Source organism: Acanthochromis polyacanthus, chromosome 4 (assembly GCF_021347895.1).
Source record: "Acanthochromis polyacanthus isolate Apoly-LR-REF ecotype Palm Island chromosome 4, KAUST_Apoly_ChrSc, whole genome shotgun sequence".
Taxonomy (NCBI): domain Eukaryota; kingdom Metazoa; phylum Chordata; class Actinopteri; family Pomacentridae; genus Acanthochromis; species Acanthochromis polyacanthus.
The window spans coordinates 29,205,087-29,224,599 of NC_067116.1; the positions used below are offsets into that span (position 1 = coordinate 29,205,087).

General features: G+C 39.0%; 1 protein-coding gene across 3 annotated transcripts in view; it reads right to left on the reverse strand.

Annotated features, from left to right (window-relative positions):
• Positions 1-19,513, reverse strand: part of LOC110966177 (inactive N-acetylated-alpha-linked acidic dipeptidase-like protein 2) — a 580,988-nt gene that overhangs the window by 288,356 nt on the left and 273,119 nt on the right. For all 3 annotated transcript variants that reach the window (XM_051947586.1, XM_051947587.1, XM_051947588.1), the window contains exon 9: positions 6,979-7,246. In XM_051947586.1, the coding sequence (XP_051803546.1) occupies positions 6,979-7,246 (268 nt within the window). The remainder of the gene's footprint in view (positions 1-6,978; positions 7,247-19,513) is intronic.

Consider the following 19,513-nt stretch of genomic DNA (forward strand, 5'->3'; position numbering starts at 1 on the left):
AACAAAAAAAACCCCCAAAAAACCTGTGAATATTATTCACAGAATTGGGTCAACTTCAGCTCGCAGAACAGCCAAAACTCTAACAACAGGTGGGCAGCCTGAAATATAACAGGAAAGATCTAAGTGTACAATAAGTGCTGGCTTTTTCTTTTTTGTTTCATTAGTTATTACCATTTCTTTTGTCATGATCTTCTATAAAGGTGACGTTAAAGGCTAATTTCTTTTGATGAGAATAATAAATCAAGAGGAAATGATTTTCTAGTTATGCAGTGTGATAAATTAAAAGGGAACAGGACACACTGGCTTGTTAGTGTTCATATAAAGTGCAGATACACAGTGTGGCATAATTTCATTGCTTTTTATTTCATAATTCATGACATGTATCAAATGGAAATGCATTCTTTCTGGTGTCTAGTGTTCCTGTACTGCACGTGACCAACTTTTAGATCATGGCCTAAAGTCCTACAAGGCAGTCAAGAAGCCTCTGATCAATGAGACACAGAGATTAGTTCAGTGTTGTTGGGCTCAAGCACACAAGAACTGGACAGCCAGGAACTGGAAGAAGATTATGTGGTCAGATGAGTCCAGTTCCCAGCTTTATCTTCCTCCTGCTAATGTGAGGGTACACAGAAGGCCAGGTGAAGCTTTATCTCCAGCATGTACAGCACCTACTGTCAAGCATGGTGGAGGCAGTATCATGGTTTGGGGATGCCTGAGTGCAGCTGGTGTTGGTCATCTCACCGTCTGTGATGACACATTGAACTCCACCAAGTATTGTGCCATTCTCCAAACCCACATGCTCCCCTCTGCACACGCACTGTTCTGTCGATGTCAAACTGGATGTTTCAACAAGATAATGCCCCTTGAACACATCCAGGGCCACTAGAACTTGGCTGCAGCAGCTCAGTATCCAGGTCTTAGAGTGGTCAGCTCAATCCCGAAACACGAGCCCCACTGAAAATCTGTCGTTGATTATCAGAAGGTCTGTTTCAAAGTTTAAACCAAAGAATTTAGAAGAATTAAAAGCAGTAATTTAAGTAGAGAAGGACAAGATTACCCCTCAACAGTGTGAAATGCTCATGGGGAACATGTCATCCAGGATTAGCGCTCTACTGCGTGCTAATGGAAGGACTACTAAATATTAATTTGATGGTGTGATGGTTTATTTATTTTTGTTCAGTTTTGAACACATTCCCTGTTAATGGTTGACTTTGATACCAACAATGTTGAGAACTGACATATTGAAACTGTCAAGAATTTAGTTTTGTAAACAATAAACAAAAAATCATTTGTGTTTGTTTGTGTCTGTATAATGTAGTCACACCTTGTTAAACACAAAAATATTTTTCCACAAATATTTCATGATAATGTTTGAGATTGTGTAAAATTTTCAGGATGTCCAAAAACTTTCCCACCACTGGATGACTCAGAGCACATAGGGTTCCAGCCTCAATGACTCGGGTTATTCTTAATTAGAGTAATGTCCAAGAACACAGTCTGCTTTTCTGCAGTTTTTTGAAGTTACCATCTGTTTCTATGTAGGTCCATATAATATTTAATTTCTCTGCAAACTTATTCATGTGCCTGTCTGGCATGTTTTCGCATGTTCTTACAGCTGTGACCATAATGGTCGTGAGATTCTACAGGGAGGCTGGAATCTTGCTTTGCTTGATGGATAGCATCCTCTGGTGCACTGCGCCAGGAGGATTGTCTGTACTTCATGTATGATCGTATCACCTGGGATGCTGCTTGTGTACTTTCACTGCTCTGTTCTTTACAAGTCCTAAGGGTCCTGTGGCAACCTGGTGCAATTCCCCACATCCCTTCTTTACTACTGCTTATTAACCAAACAACCATGTGGCCTGTTTTCTTCTTTAAGCATTCCAATTGAATTAAATGGAACCATAAAAGTAAACACAATAACATTCCAAGGTCTGATATGGTTCAGAAGTGATGTTACAAAGTGCTAAGACAGAAAAAGCAGGAGTCATTCCTGCTTGGTGGAATGCTGCTGAGTGAACCCAGAATAAAACTGTCAACGTCTAAAACTTTTTACATGAAATTTTGACTCCCTATGAACAAGACCGATGTGCAAACACACATAAGCAACATGATAAGATTTATATTGCCCCTTTTTTCTGCTCATGCACTACTACTCACTGGATTTTAAGTGTAATACAGAAAGAAGGTTATAATAAGTTGGATTTGGATAAAGGAAAAAAGAGCAATTGAAGAAGTTGCGTTTAGGTTTAACCTGTAAGTATAAATATATTTTTTTCTGATCCAGCGTGTGGCTTACAAGTACTGACCACAAACCAGGCCCCTTCATTATCATGGAAGGCATTTTCTTCAGTTTTCAATAAGGACATTAATTCAGCACTGTCAGTTAAAACTCTACATCTAGCAGTAATACAATTTCCAGGACAGGGTGAATGCTTATTTGCTGGGCACCTCTCTCAAGAGAATGCCTATAAAAAGCCACAATTTCTCACAACTTAAACAATTAAATTCGTATTGTCATAAATTCTCATGTGTCTCATGCGTTTGACCTTACGATCCAAAAATATAGGTTGTGCAGATGGAAATTTTTGCTAATCAAAGGTGTGCCATTTAGCACCTTCCAAGTCTCAATGACAATTACGAAGATCACATTGAAGAAAAAAAAAACATGCAACACTCCAAAGTTAGAATCAGCACAAAGTCCTGGTCTCACACACTTATTCACAACTATCAGAGAGAGTCTTCTTCCTGAGGGGGACAGACAGCTCAGTTTACAGACACTGAAACAACTCACTTAGAATAGGGCTAAAAGTAGCAGTTATAATGTGAAGATAAAAGTAACTGTCTTTGCAGGATTTGGAGCTGAAAATTAAAAGACATTCTGGGGACATGTGAGACTTTCAATAATTTTCTGACAACGAACACTGTTTGGAATCTTTCAGTGATGACAAAGTGTTGAAAACTCTCTAACTACGCCTAACTTAACATTAGTCAAAGTGAAGCAGCCTGTAAGTCCTATGAGAAATCTGACCTTCTTTAAAGTTCTAATGGTCACTTTTGGAAATTTTCTGTTCTAAATTATGTAATGCAATGCGGATCAATGATCAATAACCATGCATATAGATCAATATCTTTCAAAATCAACAGCAAATGCAGCATAATGACCTCCATTAAGATAGATCCATTGGAGGTTATGAGTAGGTTACGTTAGACACGTATTAGTTTTCAGAGTAATTAATAAACTGTCAGCTGAGTGTATTTTGCAGTATCTTTTTGTTCCATTATCTTGTGATTAATTTCATAACAAGAATTAAGTAAGTATAGAGTGCAATTTAGTTCTTTAGTGCCTTAGTAATTTGTGAAAACAAGTAATAAGTTTGTAGCTAATTTTAATTTGACACTACATTTATTAATTAGTGTGAAAGAAAGCGTGTGTGTTTGTAAGCCAAACTGCACTGTTTTATATTCATGTCCTTGAAAAGATTGGTCTCAGCACAGCTTGAATCTGCAGAAAGTCCCTTCACTGCTCACATGTTAAGAATAGCCCTAAAATCAATCGCCAGCATGCAACCACTACATGAAATCCCCTCTACCAACTTTACCTTTATCGACACGTTCCACCATAAACTATACAGCGAAATATGACCCAGCTAATGCATTAATATTGCTTTTGAACTGCACACACCCCAGCGATCATGGCTGAAGATAAACGTTCTAAACTGAAGCATTTGGTTACATGACAAGTGAGACCAGATATGGCAGCGGCCCCTATAACTCTATTATACCTGTGGGGTGTGTGTAATATATCCTCTTTGTTATTGTACTACAGTCTGCATATTGCCGCATTACACCCAGCAAGCACAGTCACATTATCCTCCTCTGGTCCACATCAAGAAAACAGTGCAATCTTCTCTTATTGCAGCTGCGATAGTAAAGCTAGTATTGTTTTCACCTTGTAAATCTGTGTATGTGTGTGTGTAAAATATGGACATCCACTGTAGTGCGAAACTCCACAAAGGCAGCTCTGAGGACTCTAGGAGGTGTTGATATGTTTGTTGTCAATATAATAACATCAAAACCGTGCAAGACAAGACAGCAAAACTTAATAAGAGTGTAGTTGAAATCTAAATGAAAGCAGTTTCAAAGACAGGTGTGGTCTGACCCCTAAATACTGTGTGTAATAGTGTAAATGTGTAATTATATAGTAATTACTATATTATTACATAAGTATGTATTGATAGGCATTGTGGCTAGTGTGAGCTCATCATAAGTTGTTTTTTTTAGTTTTACTTTATATTTCACATTGTTTTTCTTGATCTTTCTGTTTTAATGTTTCTTTGTGTGTGTGTGTATGTGTGTGTGTGTGTGTGTGTGTGTCTGTGTGTCTGTGTATCAAAGCACTGTTCCCCACAGCACCGGCAGAACAGGGCCACCAACAGCAGGACTTATTAGTCCAGTATACTTGCTCTGGGTCGCCATCCATCCATCACAAATGCCATATTTAATTGTCTGAAAGTCATGTTTAGATCCGGCAAAGTGCCGCTTAATTCAAGGCAGTGTGCAGGAATGGTGCTAGGAAATAATCTGGTGATGGATGACTGTGACCCTCCTTTGGGTAGACTTCGACGAGCGGACAGCTGGATGGATCGAGCAAAGCAGAGAAAGGAGAACGAGGAGAGAGGGAGGGGAAGAAAAGAGGAGGAAAACTTGGTATTCAGAGAATCACTCCAACTTTTCATCTGCCCTCAGGCCGGGCAGGGGCTCAAGGGAATTACAAGCATCTCCTTCAACCCCTTTCTTTGTTCCCAGGATGCAGAGAAGTGAAGCCCACTAAAAATAGTGTGACTGTATTTCTTTGTGGAGGAGTGTCTGCTAGCTGGTGCAGGCAAACTACATGTATAATGACTTCCATTAACCTTCACACTCATGAAAGATGGTAGAAAAGATTAACGGTGCATCTAGCAAGAGGCAAAATACCATGTTGAAGATATTTACGGTTTCCACATTGAGTTTTCCGGTGCCATTCTACTTACAGAATCCGGCCTTATTTTTCTAATGTGTAATGCATAATGTGTGTGAACTACCTCTAGTCTGGAAGAGATGGCCCGGGGCACCCTACTATGAAAATCTCTGCCTCTGTATGACCCATTTAACTCTAATACATATATGATTTCATTAAATATTGTGCCTTTGTAGTAGAAGAAGCACTGAAAAAAGCCCCTTTGTTCTTCCCAAGATTTTGGTTTAAAATGTGAAAACTGGCATACAATTCAGGATTTTAAAATTTCTTCCCTCATCTGAGACATGGAAGCATGACTGAGCTTTAGAAGACTCTGATGAGGAGAATGTGAGTCTAGCCTTTTGATTATCAAACTTAAATCAGTCTGATTTCTGCTTTATGGTGAGCTTTTTCTACTGAACACATCCCAACTTGAATGTAACAGATTAGACTGTTTGTCTCCACTTTTCTCAACTTGTGAAAAAAAATCCAAGCAACCTAGGCTTGGTGAGTTTGAATATGTGAAAACATGAGGGAGTATTTTTCCTACTGTCAAAAATTATGGATTAATCCTAAAGGCTGGCCTATGAAGCAAAATTGGAGCATTATCGAGGTGTGTTGGGCCTTAAAGCCAGAGTTTTTAGTGTCATTGAGGTGGCTGTCTTTTACCTGCCTAGATCACTATGGTGACTTCAGAGGAAGTTATGTTCAGAGTTTTGGATTAGTATTAGTTGTAAGAAGCACCGCCTTTTCACCAGTATATTTTCTGACAATTCTCCATGACTGAAACAGATTCTCAGCTGAATAAATACATTATATCTGCAAACCTATTAGAGCTGTACATTATTAATATCACTTAGCAAAGCTGTGTAGTTACAGTACGGCAAACTGTATGCGATGGGAACCACATGCATTCAGTTGGTGATGCAGAAAATGTGTAAATATGTTTTCATGTTTGGTCACAATTTTGTGTCAAGTCTGCATTGAAGCAGATTTAATTTCTGTTGAACAGATAAAGTCCAAAAGGAATTGCAGGGATGGGATCAGCAAGTTCTGATTCCAGCGGAAAGTTCTTGACGGGGGGGGGATATGTGTGCGGCGGCGGCGGCGCAGCGACTTCCAATCGCTGGGCCGTTTACAATCGTCGTTAACAAGCTATCGTTAACGTCATTACCATCTCGCGGGAGTATCAGCAACAATAAAGTGTTCAGACTTGAAATGAAATCGGCGGAAATCAGCGGATCCGCGGAAAATTCCCATCCCTGGACTCTACACTTCATGGTGATTCGATTACAGTACTGTACATGACTGCTCTCACTGAGTGGCAGCTAGCATTCAGCGCAGTGGATATTAGCAGCCGTTCGATATTACGAATCGCCGACCATAAACATACCTCACCCCCCAAAAAAATTTTCTCCTCGAATTTAGACGATTCACAAGAATGACCCTGGCAATGATAAAATCCGCGGAATTCCGCGGATCCGCGGAAAATTCTCATCCCTGGAATTGATGCATATGCAGGATTTGCGTTTCAACAGTTTCAGAAAATGAAAATTAATTACAATTGAATTAGTCCTCGGTGAGCTTAAATCACTGCTTTCTTAGCACACAAGAAAATTGGTGTTGAAATGTTTTCATTTCAAGTTGAAAACAAAGACATCTTTTAGGTATTCTTTCTTTTTTCTTCATCAAATTGGTTGGACATTCTATTCGATAATAACAATAATAGTTTTGCCTGACCAGCTCAAAAATCCAGCACTGAAACACATTCAGACCCTGAACTGTCTAACCAAGCTTGAACATTTACAGCTAAACCACTGGCTATGACATTTACTGGTTACCCTTCACTTGCTGAGGGCTGGAGACACAGACAACCTGACAATACAAAAGGGAGGGAAGAGCATCACCAAAGTGCAGCAGCCACAAGGGTTAAGCAACCTTTGTTTCAGGAAAAGTCAATACAGTGTGATGGATGGTACCTGCACACTTCCTACAGCAGAGTAGGCTGCATAGGAGAACTGCTGCCTCGGTAGGTCGTTCGGGCCACGCTGATCACATGGGATCCCATTTGGCAGGAAACACTGATGACTAGACTGGTCAGTGATGGTGTTGGGTGTGGAACCGGGTAGGCTGAGCAGAACCGTGTGATTGGATAGATGGACGTCAGTCAAACCGAGTCCAACCCACTGCCTGTAGAGGTACCTGGCTCTGGATTCCTCACTGTCATCTGACAGGCTGGAGAAAGACCTGGAAGCAGCAAACAGAGAGAGAATAGTGTTTGTTTTATGCAACATTATGGGTTATTCACCCTAAGCTGCGGGCTATTTCCAGTGTAATTTCACAAGATTTACTTTTAGTCTCGTATCTTGGTCATTATAAACACTAGCCATGTTCCAGAAGAGCCTAGGCTACCCAGATCTCCCACCCTTTGCTATGATAGCGCTTCCAAATTATTTTCATGTTAGCCTTCTTATGAAATGCGTTTTTTTTCGTGTTTGTGTTATTTTCCCGCCAGCACTTCATTGCATGGGCACACAACAGGCATGGTTAGAAAGGTCAAGTTGTGCAGTCTGATTTGCCACACCTCTTCACAATTAATATTTTAAGAGCCATTCAGCTGAGAAGAAGAGATGTGAATTCAGGCTCAAAATTATCACCTTTTTAGTGTCTTCTATTCACTTGTTCATCAACATTTGTTGCCTTTTCTCATGAAAAATACTTTCCTTGCATGTGTGCTGCATTCTCCTAACCTTTAACGTCAGACATGTAATTCATATAAAGTTGGAAGTGACAATAAATACGATGATCTTAAAATTAAAATGTTATACTATGGTAACGTGATATATATTCCAAATGGAAATGCAGCAATTAATCAATTAGTTAAATCTGTTCAAGTAATGTAAAAAAATCATTTCTCCTAATTAAACCTAAATTATTTCTGATTTTCTTTAGGTTGTATATATATAAGTCAGTATCTATCTATACACACACACGCATATATGAGCCTAGATGCATATAATACAATCCGTTTTTAGTGAATACTTACAGAAAATGCACTGAGAAATTGAAAAACTGTCCTGGTTATTTGTGTATCAGAAGTGAGTAAAATTGTGAACATAGAAGGTGGGTTTGCTATTCTCTGCCCATTATATTTTACAGATATGATGAAGTTCATAACCATGGCATTCACATCAAGGCTTTTTAATGAAAGACCATGTAATGACATTTTAAAAAAATGTTCCTGAAAATGGAAGACGTTAATAGAAGACTGCAGTTAAGACTGATCTGGATAGAAATCCATTTAGCAGCTCAAACATTCAAGATCATAATGCAACGTTTCAATTAATTCATCGGCATAATCATAGAAAAAAAGCTCTTTCTTTTGTTTCCTCCTTTCAGTTTTGCTATAGAGCTTGGTGTGTGCTAAGCATGAACCTCTCTTTCTTTCTCACACACTCAAAATCCTCACAAGAGCTGCTAGTCTCTGTCATTATCGTTTTCCTAATTGGAAAGGAAAGAGATGTCAATAAAGTTTGATCCAGGCCTTATTTGAGTCTGCTGTGCTGGTTTGTTTAGTTTCTCCTGTTGACTCTCTTTATTGTTCTGACTCTGAGATGACTGGGCTCAAAAGTTCAGCAATAAAGATTGGACTGGCTGGTATTTCAGCCTTCTGGTGAAGAACAAATATGTCACCCAACACTGCACAATACCAGAGCCTGTAAATAGGATACATATCCAATAAAATATTAAAATATATAGTTTGCACAAATTATGTGTTGCCATTTGTAATTTAAAGTGTCACAAAAAGATATTGGTCAGATGTGCAAGTTTTGCATTTTTTTTTGTTTTCTTATAATTCCCATTCAATTGTCTGAGTTCTATTTTGGAAAGACATTCCTACTCTTTCAGAAAATGAGCTGACAAGACTAATATCAATCATATGTCTGCGTATTCACTAAAACCTGTTCCATAAAGTGAGCTTAACATGCAGACCAGGCAAATTTCAGTTAGTCTAACATATTTTCAAGTTTTTGGTTGCATGAAACACATTTTGAAAACAAACAAACAAACAAACAAACAACACCAGGGCCGGAGTGGGACTCATTAACAAACCTGGACTTCCATGCCTCAGACCGGCCCACTTTAGATAACGATCAGGATCAGCTGAAGGTAGAAAACTGGTTAAAACAAGCCAACAGGCAGGAAAACTGTCTGTGGAAGAGGTTCTGCTGCTCCACCGATAAATAAACCAACAGTTATTATATCAGAATTAATCCAAACGAGGAGAACAGATTCTCTGCTGCCTCCTCCATAGGACCTGTCAATCATTCCAAACCAGACTGTCAATCAAGTAGCCCCACCCCCTGGCTTGGCCAAACTTTAATGCTCTATGAAAAATTCAATATTGATTTATTTTAAGATCGGCCACCTGATCTCTCATTTTGACCATACAGTCTTTGCACCGTACTCTGTCTGGCTCCGCACTTGCTGATGACCACTTCCAGTCTCAGAAAATGAAAAAACGGACCTTTTATGTTTCTGTCTCTTACCGATTTTGTGTTCTTGTTATTGTAAATATAAAATGAAAATCAAAGAATTTTTAAAATTTCACTAGCGAGTTATGTTATACTGTGAATAACAAACTTGCAGACCAACAGTGCAATAATTATTCTTTGTTCATAAGGATTAGATATCTGTAAAACCAATTTGCTTGATATTTAATATTGCAACAAAGGACATTGTGATGTTGTAAAGAATAGTGTTGGAGATTAGCCCTCTAACTGATGTTCTCATATCTGTGATTGAACCGTTTCCTTGCAGAGGAAAAAGAGATGATAGTGTTATTAGAAAGTGCAACACCTTTTATTTTATTTTTTATTTTTTAAATATATTTTTTATTTCTTCTTTTATTTCATTTTTAAGGTTTCCTTGAACACTTATTTGAACAGAATATAGATTCTGATATTGTTGTAAAGAATAATGTTGGAGATGTGCACTCATGTTGGAATAAATCCTCATTGTGAAGCAACCCTTACTTGCACTGAATTGGAAATATTTTAGAAAAGCACACCGAATTACAAGACAAGGCTAGAATTACATGATTTTAATAGTAATAGGTCGTGATCTAAAGTGGGCCGGTCTGAGGCATGAAAGTCCAGGGCTGAAAATGAGTCCCACTCCGCCCCTGTGTGTGTGATATCTATATCAGTCTCAGCAGCAGATGGCCCAAACACACATTTGTGCCATTCTCTAGTCAGCAGGCCACGTCTCATAGCTCGCCAGGAGCAGCAGCAGGAGGGAGTGTGTGTGTATGTGTATGTGTATGTGTGTGTATGTGTATGTGTGCTGCTGTGTTTTCACGCATGTGTGCGAATGAGTGTGTATTTCCTTATGTGTGTACGAGACCTTCATCTATAAGCCAAGCTGTTGGAAGGACTCCCCGTGGTTTGGGACGCATGCCCAATTCAAACGACACTTCATGTCTCAAGTGACTTTGAGTGTGTCTGTGTTTGCATGTGGGTGTCCGTCTACACAGCTGTGTGTTTAAGTGCACGTCTTTATGTCTGTCTTTTTTGATTAACATTTAACCTTGATGTCATGCGGTTAACAGAAGACATCTTGCTTCCCACCTTTCCTGAGAGTATGTCTGTGTGTCTCTACAGCAAATGGCGTACTCATGATAAGAGAATATAAGACAAGCTAATATAAGATAAACATTTATTGCCATTGCACAGTCATACTTTTCTACAACAGTACAACGGAATTTTAGTCCCACATCGGTGCAAAAAAAAAAAAGAAGGCCTGCAATTGTCAAAAAATAAATTATTAAACAATAGGGCTGTCAAAATGACCACGTTAACGCAGATTAATCCATCATCATAAGCCACTTATTATATCTGAAATGCAACCATTTCACAAAGTGGTAATAATAAAGCTGCCTTGAATACTCCAAATTTGATAGGACCTGAAAAGTTAACACTCAATGGAACACTCAGGCAATCACTTCCCCAAAGCAAGACACACCTGAGGATACTTCTAAAAGCAAAAAGAAATTTTTCGAGCCGACAGTCAGCAGATAGGTGAACTGACTCTATTGTGCAGGATTAGGAGTTCAACACTGTGATCGAGGATTCAGGTTTTTTGCTGTCTTTTGGAGCTTTTTGAATCACAGTACGTTCTACACTCTCAACACGACATTCCATACATGTCCCTACCTGAGCTTCACCACAGGGTGCATGACTACCGACAGGGTCTTAAGTCAGGCGTGACTGCTCTTTCCTTTACAACAGACGTGCTTTTTTGTGAATCAAAAATCTTGTTCTGGACTTCACTAATATTCCGTGATGACAGTGGCAGGAATATGCTTCCTGCAACACTGCGAAAATTGCTTAGGAATAGTTTGTGGAACACGACAAAGAGTTCAAGGACTCGGCTTCCGAATTCCCCAGATCTCAGTGCAATCGATCATGTTTGTGACGTGCTGAAAAAACAAGTCTGATTTATGGAGGCCCCACCTCACAACTTTGAGGAATTCATGGATCTGCTGCCAGTGTCTTGAAACCTGATACTACAGGACACATTTAATGGCCTTGTGGAGTCCATGAATTGATGAGCCAGAGCTGTATTGGCAGCAGGGGGCCTAGGTGATGTTAGGCCTTTGGTTTTAATGTTGAGGCTGATCAGTATGCATGTCTAAAACAAGCTGCCAAGCAGACAAACTCACTCCTTTCACCTTTTCATGTGTTTCTGGATATTAGATGGCTTAAAAATAATTCAAAGCTTGACTGGTTGTGCCTACTTAAGATTACTTAGCAATAATTGGACAGTAACTGGTTGAAGTTTAATAAACACTGTGACTATTTGCATATAAGTAATCAATTTTCATTTCTTTGGCAATATACCAACTCTAAGTGTTCTCCTTGATGTTTAGGACACAACTTAGTTTCCCTTCTTATCTGATATTTCATTAGTTCTTGTACTGACAAGATTTCCTACCAGTGCTGAAACCTGACACTTGAATTTATCAGGCCAAACAGGGAGAATGTATGATGTCTCATTTCTTCTGAAGGACACTGGTCACTCAGTGCAGCAGGCCGCAGTGCCATTTTGTGATTTAGTTTATTAAAACTTTAATGGATCCACGTTTAAGACTCCACTAAACCTGTCATTTCAGAAGGTTACTACCCCATCAATATCATGTGGAGCTGTATCCTATTTAAAGGCAGATGGCCTTCCATCTTGACATTTCTTCCAACTAATAGGATTGAGCATGGATATCATGTACATCATCTGTATTTATTTTGTGAGGATAAAATTCTAAAAAGCAGTTCAGGAACTTAAAAAAAAAAAACATTTTTTCCCTTGCTGCGCAACCTTTCCTCAGCCTGCAGAGATGCTCTGATTGTTTTGAAGTGCTAATACAGGCTGCATTTGAAGCCCGGCGACTGTCTTTATCTGATGAGTGCATTGAATCCTCTCTTCTAAAGCTCCTCTACCCCACAGAGAATGATGAAAAACTGTTTATTCAATTCGGGCCGCAATTGTCTTGTGAAAGGCTTTTTTGGAAAAAAAAATCATATCTCGTCTCTTTGGCATCTGTGCTGTAATTAATTCTTTATTCACAATATTGCTGACAAATGGGGTGAAGAAACAAAATGTCTCTTTTCCATCATGATTTGAAATAACAGTTTGAAGTCTGGTCCCTAACTGCTAAGCTTAAATTTCTGTGAAAATCAAAAGCTTTTGTGTTAATAAAGATGGAAAACGGCAATGCTGCTTCAAAGCCAAATTTTTAGCACCATTGCACCTGCATCTCCTGTGAAAGACAAACGGACGAATTAACTTTGGCAGAGTATGCATTTATGGTCTTATTTTGCTTTGTGCCACTGTGTTTTTATTGCATGTTTTATGCTTTTTAGACAGATAATGTGTAAGAGCTAATAGCATGAGATATGGCAGATAAATCAAATGTTTTGCTCATGCATATTGTGGATATAATTGCCTTAGTGACAGCTCTGCCTGCTTTCTTGGGCCAAACAGACTTGGGATATGAGCTGCTGTTGCCTCTGCTGGCAGCTCCTGAGGATAATATATTCCTGTAGCACACAATCATTTTAATAGCTCATCCATTTGTTCAGGAGACAATTGATTTTCTCTGTTTCCATACACGTTAGTCACATTTGATTTCTCTCGTCCCATTTGCATTTGTCACATTTTAAGAGCGTGGCGCCTGTGCTCAGGCTCCATGATAGGAAATCTTTATTCAGGTGCCAGGACTGGTGTTAAGGTGGAATCTAAGCGATGATGGGAACTGCCAATAAAGAAGATTCAACACATCACTGGCACTTCTCTGCAGTACAGCTCAGATGGGGGAAACTGGGAAAGCACATCATTTTAGAGTTCAATCACTGCTACCAGGACAGGAGTCAATTCTGGTGCAGTGTTCCTCAAGGCAATTAATAATGTGTAATATTTTCACATAATATAATCTATCCAAGTCAGACAATCCTAATTCACCAGTGACTCAAATTGCAGACTGGTGACATATTAAAGGGAACGCTTTAATAAATGAGCAGAGGAACAGAACAAATGTAGATTCATACACTCAGGTGAACTGCATGGAGTCATCCAGTCATGCTCTGTGCTATATACAGTTAAGTCCCAAATGAATCATCCCTATGCCCACTTTTGATTTATAGACAATTTTCTGCTTGACCAATAGGTCAAATACGTTAAGATACTGGTTTAGAGATGTTAAGGGAAAATTAAACTATTAAACTGTTTATTTTTGTGTCTTTTTTTTTAGTTTCAATAAAAAAATAGCATGTCCGAAATGATTCATTTATTCATTCTTGGAAATAAATGGCAGCCTCTATTTGCCATTACAGCAATCAGATGATTCTTATAATTGCCAACAAGGTTTCTGCATGTCTCCCCTGGGATTTTGAACCTATTCTCTTTTGATCTAAATGTCTTTGAAGTTGAAAGGCTTCCTTGTCATCACTCTGGTCTTCAGCTCTCTGCACAGTGTCTTGTTATTCAGGTGTGGATCTCACAATTCTGACATCGTTTTCTGTTCACCATTTCTTGACCACTTTGACCGTATTTTCATCCTCTTGTTGGAAGGTCTAATGCTGCCTGAGTTTTCTCATGCTGCTTTGACAAAGTTGCCTCCCACCACCATGTTAGACAGTGGGCATGGTGTTCTTGTTGAAAGTTTTCATTCTTCTTTGTTCAAGTAGGTTTTTCCAAAGGCTTGGCGAGCGTTTCCATATCTGTCTAAAAGACATAATCATCTTTTTTTCAGTGTCTGTGGAAACCAGCCTTGTGAAGTGTCTTCCTTGTGATGTTAGTATCAGAATTTCTCTGATTCATCAGGATGGTTTTGGTGGCGATCCGTCGTTCTTCTTGGCCACTTTGGTAGTCTTGTCTGTGCAGTGCCTACTGCAGTGCAGATGTGTGGCCTTTGAGATTTTTCACTGTGTGGGACTCCTTGTATTTTGCACTCATGTTTTGCAATGAGGTCATTAGCACTTGAAAACACTTGGAAATGGCATTAAAGCCTTTCCCAGTCATGTAAGGGGCCACAATATGCAGCTCACACTCAAGAATGGACCTAAATAGGAGCTCACTAAGCTCTTTGGTTTTATTCATGACTTGCATTTGTCTGGCAAGTGACTGGAGAACTACTGCATCAGCTGTTCTCCATTTATAATGCTTGAGAACATAAAATAAATTACCAGAGCCATTTGAAAAGACAGATAAGCTGCATTTTTTTTTTTCAAAAATTGACGCATGAGTATGAATAATTTTGGGATCTATTGTGCAAAATGCTAAGATTTCCAAGTCTATTCTAGTTTTGCATCCAGATGGCAAGAAGAAATGAAGTTAGTAAGTGATTTTGATGGTGGGTTGAGTCACAAAGACTTCACAACCGATTTCAGTAGGAACAGTGACTCAAGTTATATCTGCATTTAGATCTCTGGGTAAGATGCCAGGGAATGAATGGTTGGAAATTTTAATCAAGTACACACATTTGATGACCATGAAGCTTGTGAGTCATCACCTTTATGCCATGATGAAACGTTTCTACTTGATGAGTGGTCTCTGTCGGGATGACAATATATAATTTTAACTTATACATTTAACTTACATATTTTATGGCACGTGGGATAATTTGACCATAAATAAATAAGTGGATGATAAGTGCACACATTCTGCATCCACTACGGCAACAAGAACAGACACAATGTAAACACTATAAAGGGAACTTTCTTTTAGCTCCATTAGTTTTGAATTTATGATTTTACAGGTTACATTATTTTGATATGTCCAGCGCCTTTTAAACCCATTTCAACACTGCTATGTTTGAGTGCTTTGTTTTTTTTTGTACTATAATAAAAAACTCTATGCTCTCATAGTGATGATGTTAATGATTGCTAATTGGTTAATTGCTGTTAATAGTGTAGTTTATCTGTCAGAAATGTTTTAGAAATTTGCTGCAGTACCGGATGGAGTTACAGGTGTTTGCTGACTGCCTATATATCAAGCTGATATGAAGAGGTTCAAAATGCTGTGGGTTTTTTTCTATAGAAGACTGTAGTCCATTTGCTGTGTTTAATACTTTCAAGACATTATTTTTTTGCTATGTAATTTATGAATCAGTAACTGGGTGTTTACTTTATCTTGCTGTATTTCATTCATTTCAGTGTTCAAACCTAATATTGATTGTATACATGACTGAGTACCGGTTAAAAACAGTTCACAATTTGCATCCCGATCTCATAGAAATAGGTAATAAACTGATCCCACATCACAACCACATTTTTAAAAAAAAGTTAGATATCATAGTGTACCTGCACGCACACATCACACACTCAGCGCTTCTCAGTGCCAAATGATGCCTTGACATTTGTTTGGTGGCTTTCTTATGGACAACAATACAAGAGAACATTGCTTTTCTCTCGCCTGTGTCTGTGTGTGTATGTGTGTGTGTGTAAATGCACTGTCGAAGATAGCGTGTCAGCTACGAGTCAAACACAGCGGAGATAAATGAAGACAAAGTTCAGACAGAGACTGACTTTGAATAAAGTAGCCATTGAAGGACTACTGCTCACTGAATGTAAAACAGGTCCACTGGTGCTGCGATCAGCTATGCTACTGAATGTAACACACACACACACACACACACACACACACACACACACACACACACACACACACGTTTGTACTTCTATCTTAGTGAGGACATCCATAGGCGTAATGCATTTCCTAGAGCCTTACCCTAACCTTAACCATCACAACTGATTGCCTAAACTTAATCCTTACCCTAACCCTAACCAAACCTCAATTAATACCTGTTCTCTAAAAACAAGTCTTCACCCTCAAACATGGCTGTTTCAAAGTGAGGACCGGCCAAAATGTCCTCACTTTGTAAATGTCCTCACTTTGATAGTTAAATGCAGAAAATGGTACTCACCATGTAGCAAGTACAAGAACACACACACACACACACACACACACACACACACACACACACACACACACACACACACACACACACACTGTACAATTAAACTTTAACACCTCAGAACAAAATATTACATTTTGCTCCCTGAGTCCGAGTAACGGTAGAAAGAGGGAAATTTAGAAAAGAAGGCAAAACAGTGCAGTTTTAGCCATCACACATGTCATCAAGTTAAATCACCTAAATTACTGGACAGCTTCATTTGGCCTCTCTGTAGGAAGACATTTTGAATTGTCAGCAGAAAACGAAACTGTGTCTCGAAAATATTAACAGTTTTTGTCGAGAATGTTCCAAGTCAGTTTTCCTCCACGTCACTGACATTAACCAGAAGGTAACGTGGAAATCTCACAGTACAAATGAAAAGACAAACTAAACGCAATGAAAACTCCCTGTATGGTGTGTTGCCAAACTTAGTTTTTCTGTAATATATGTTGCAATGTCAGAAAAAAATAATGCTGAGGTGCAGATATAAATAGTTACACAAACAGTTACATTGCCACTTGTTTTCATTCAACATAATCCTTTCTGTAGCCAAAGTATTTCCATACAGCTGATGTTGCATTTCCTTTCAAAATCTACCGTCTCAGTGTTTTTTGTATTGATTTTGTTGTTTGCATATGTGGAGCCTGCGTGCCAACAAATACTGTGTCTTGGAAATAAAGTTACAAAAAAGAAATTTGGTGAAAACTCTTAAATCAAAGTAGGATGTGACAGACACCTTCTGTAAATTAGTCATGAAAAATGTGAACGGATGGATATTTTCTTTCTTTGAATCAATGGTAAATGGTTGTATTTATATAGCGCTTTTATCCAAAGCGCTTTACATGATACGTCACATTCACACACACGGCGGAAGCTGCCATGCAAGGCGCTAACCACGACCCACCAGGAGCAATTAGGGGTTCGGTATCTTGCTCAGGGACACCTCGACATGAGCTCAACAGGCCGAGGATCGAACTGGCAACCTTCCAGTTACAAGACGGCCACTCTACCCACTGAGCCGTGCCGCCCCCAGCAGAAGAGTTGCAATGTATGTATGTATGTATGTATGTATGTATGTATGTATGTATGTATGTATGTATGTATGTATGTATGTATGTATGTATGTATGTATGTATGTATGTATGTATGTATGTATGTATGTATATAAATGATTAAACGATTGAAGTCCAAATTGACACATCATCAATATGCAGCAGAAGTGCTCAGCCATGGCATTGACTATTTAAGTTGCTCATGGTAGCATACACAAGAAAGAAAAACATATAGACATAAGCTTAAAAGCTTCCTTTTCATTGGAGGAGGTCTTTAAGAAAACATCTCCAATTTGACAGCACTGATGCAGCATATAACAAAAAAAGCTGATAGAGAAAGCACAGAAATGCTACAACAAGAACACACTGCTATGGAAATGTTTCCATGGGGGACGAAAAATTGATGGTCATAGCAGGGACACACTTGGCATGTGTTCTCAGTAGCCATAGGGCCACACTAAGTACTATGCCATCTTTTCTGGTTGTTCTGACCCACAGTCCTCTGTGCTGTGGAAGATACGTCAGTGTCTCACTTGAGCTACAAGTTTGAGCTGCTAAGAGCACACGGACAAGTGATTTCACACTGCAGGTTGTGATGGGTAAGCAAGATGGTCAAAGGTTAACGCACAAGATCATGATGGAGTCGTATTTCCTAACTGTAAGCATACTGCATGAAACAGCACAGACTTTGTGAAGGGCAGCTGTAGTTCATACTGGAATTAAAAAAAAAACGAGGCACATGTTGAACTCTCTAATCATTTTCCAAAACCACACTGACTGATGGCCAAGTTCAGTAATTTCCAATGTCGCAAAAAAAAAAAAAAAAAAAAAAAAAAAGCCACAGCAGGTTTAATCTCATTATTCATTAATCTGATGTCACTATAAGACTTTTTTTTTCTTCAATATAGCTCTTTGGAAGCACAAAACAGCAACCCTCTGCCCAAAGCAGATAGTCTACAGGGTATTCATCATTCCCACCTCAAGCATCACAGAGACAACTGCAAACCTACATCTGGGATTCTTCGGGGTATATTGAAAACCGTGAGTGAAGCTTGTGGCCCTTTAAAAGGAACACAGTTTTGGCTGAATTTAAAGGAGCCTTTTGACGAGCGCAGCCTTCTGAACTCACTGTGATGCTGATAGGAAGGACCTGCACCTCCTCCTCCAGGGAAGCAGACTGATGAAATGTTAACACTGGCCCAATCAAAATGTGAATCAAATATTTCCAAGCGCATAGCAGGTAGCCTGGTAAATCCCTGCAGCGACTGATGGTATCTGAGGTCACAGTAAAAGTTTGGATGAAACTTTAAATGAAAACAAAATTGACAATGAGTCAGTGTTTTCTGTCATTTCTGTAATTAATCACACACACATAGAGTGTCAGTTAGCTCATTACATATGACACTTTAACAGCAATGTAGCTAAATACTAAATAAATTTGACATGTTCTTGTTAGGATTCCCACATTTAAAGACTGTAAAAAAATGTCCGAAATTTTAAAAAACTAAAAAGTTCATCACACATGGAATTAAAGGCTGTGGATAACAAGCCACATGAGCGGTGTCCTCCAAATACATGCAATTAAAACGGTATTTCTCAGCCACGTTTAAATAAAACATGGTTTAAATGTCTGACTTTTTCTGAATAAAGACAAGCCTAATTGTTATGTGTGTAATGTCCACTCCTCACCTGTACAGTCTTCTGCACTTGTTGCTCTTTCCCTCATTAGCCCTGTGAGCTCCTGCCTGCCTCCCCTGCTGCACTTCATCATCTAATTGCTCTGTGCGCATATTAAAAGAAAGAAAAGGAGGGCAGTATCCCAATTTCATTTGTGACATTGTCTAACCTGCCAAATCAGCCCTGCCTTGTCTTTGTATAACCCGAGCACCTTCTGATTTGCAGCACAATTAACTCGGTTATGGCTTGCTTGAAGCTGCCACACTTTTGCTGGGT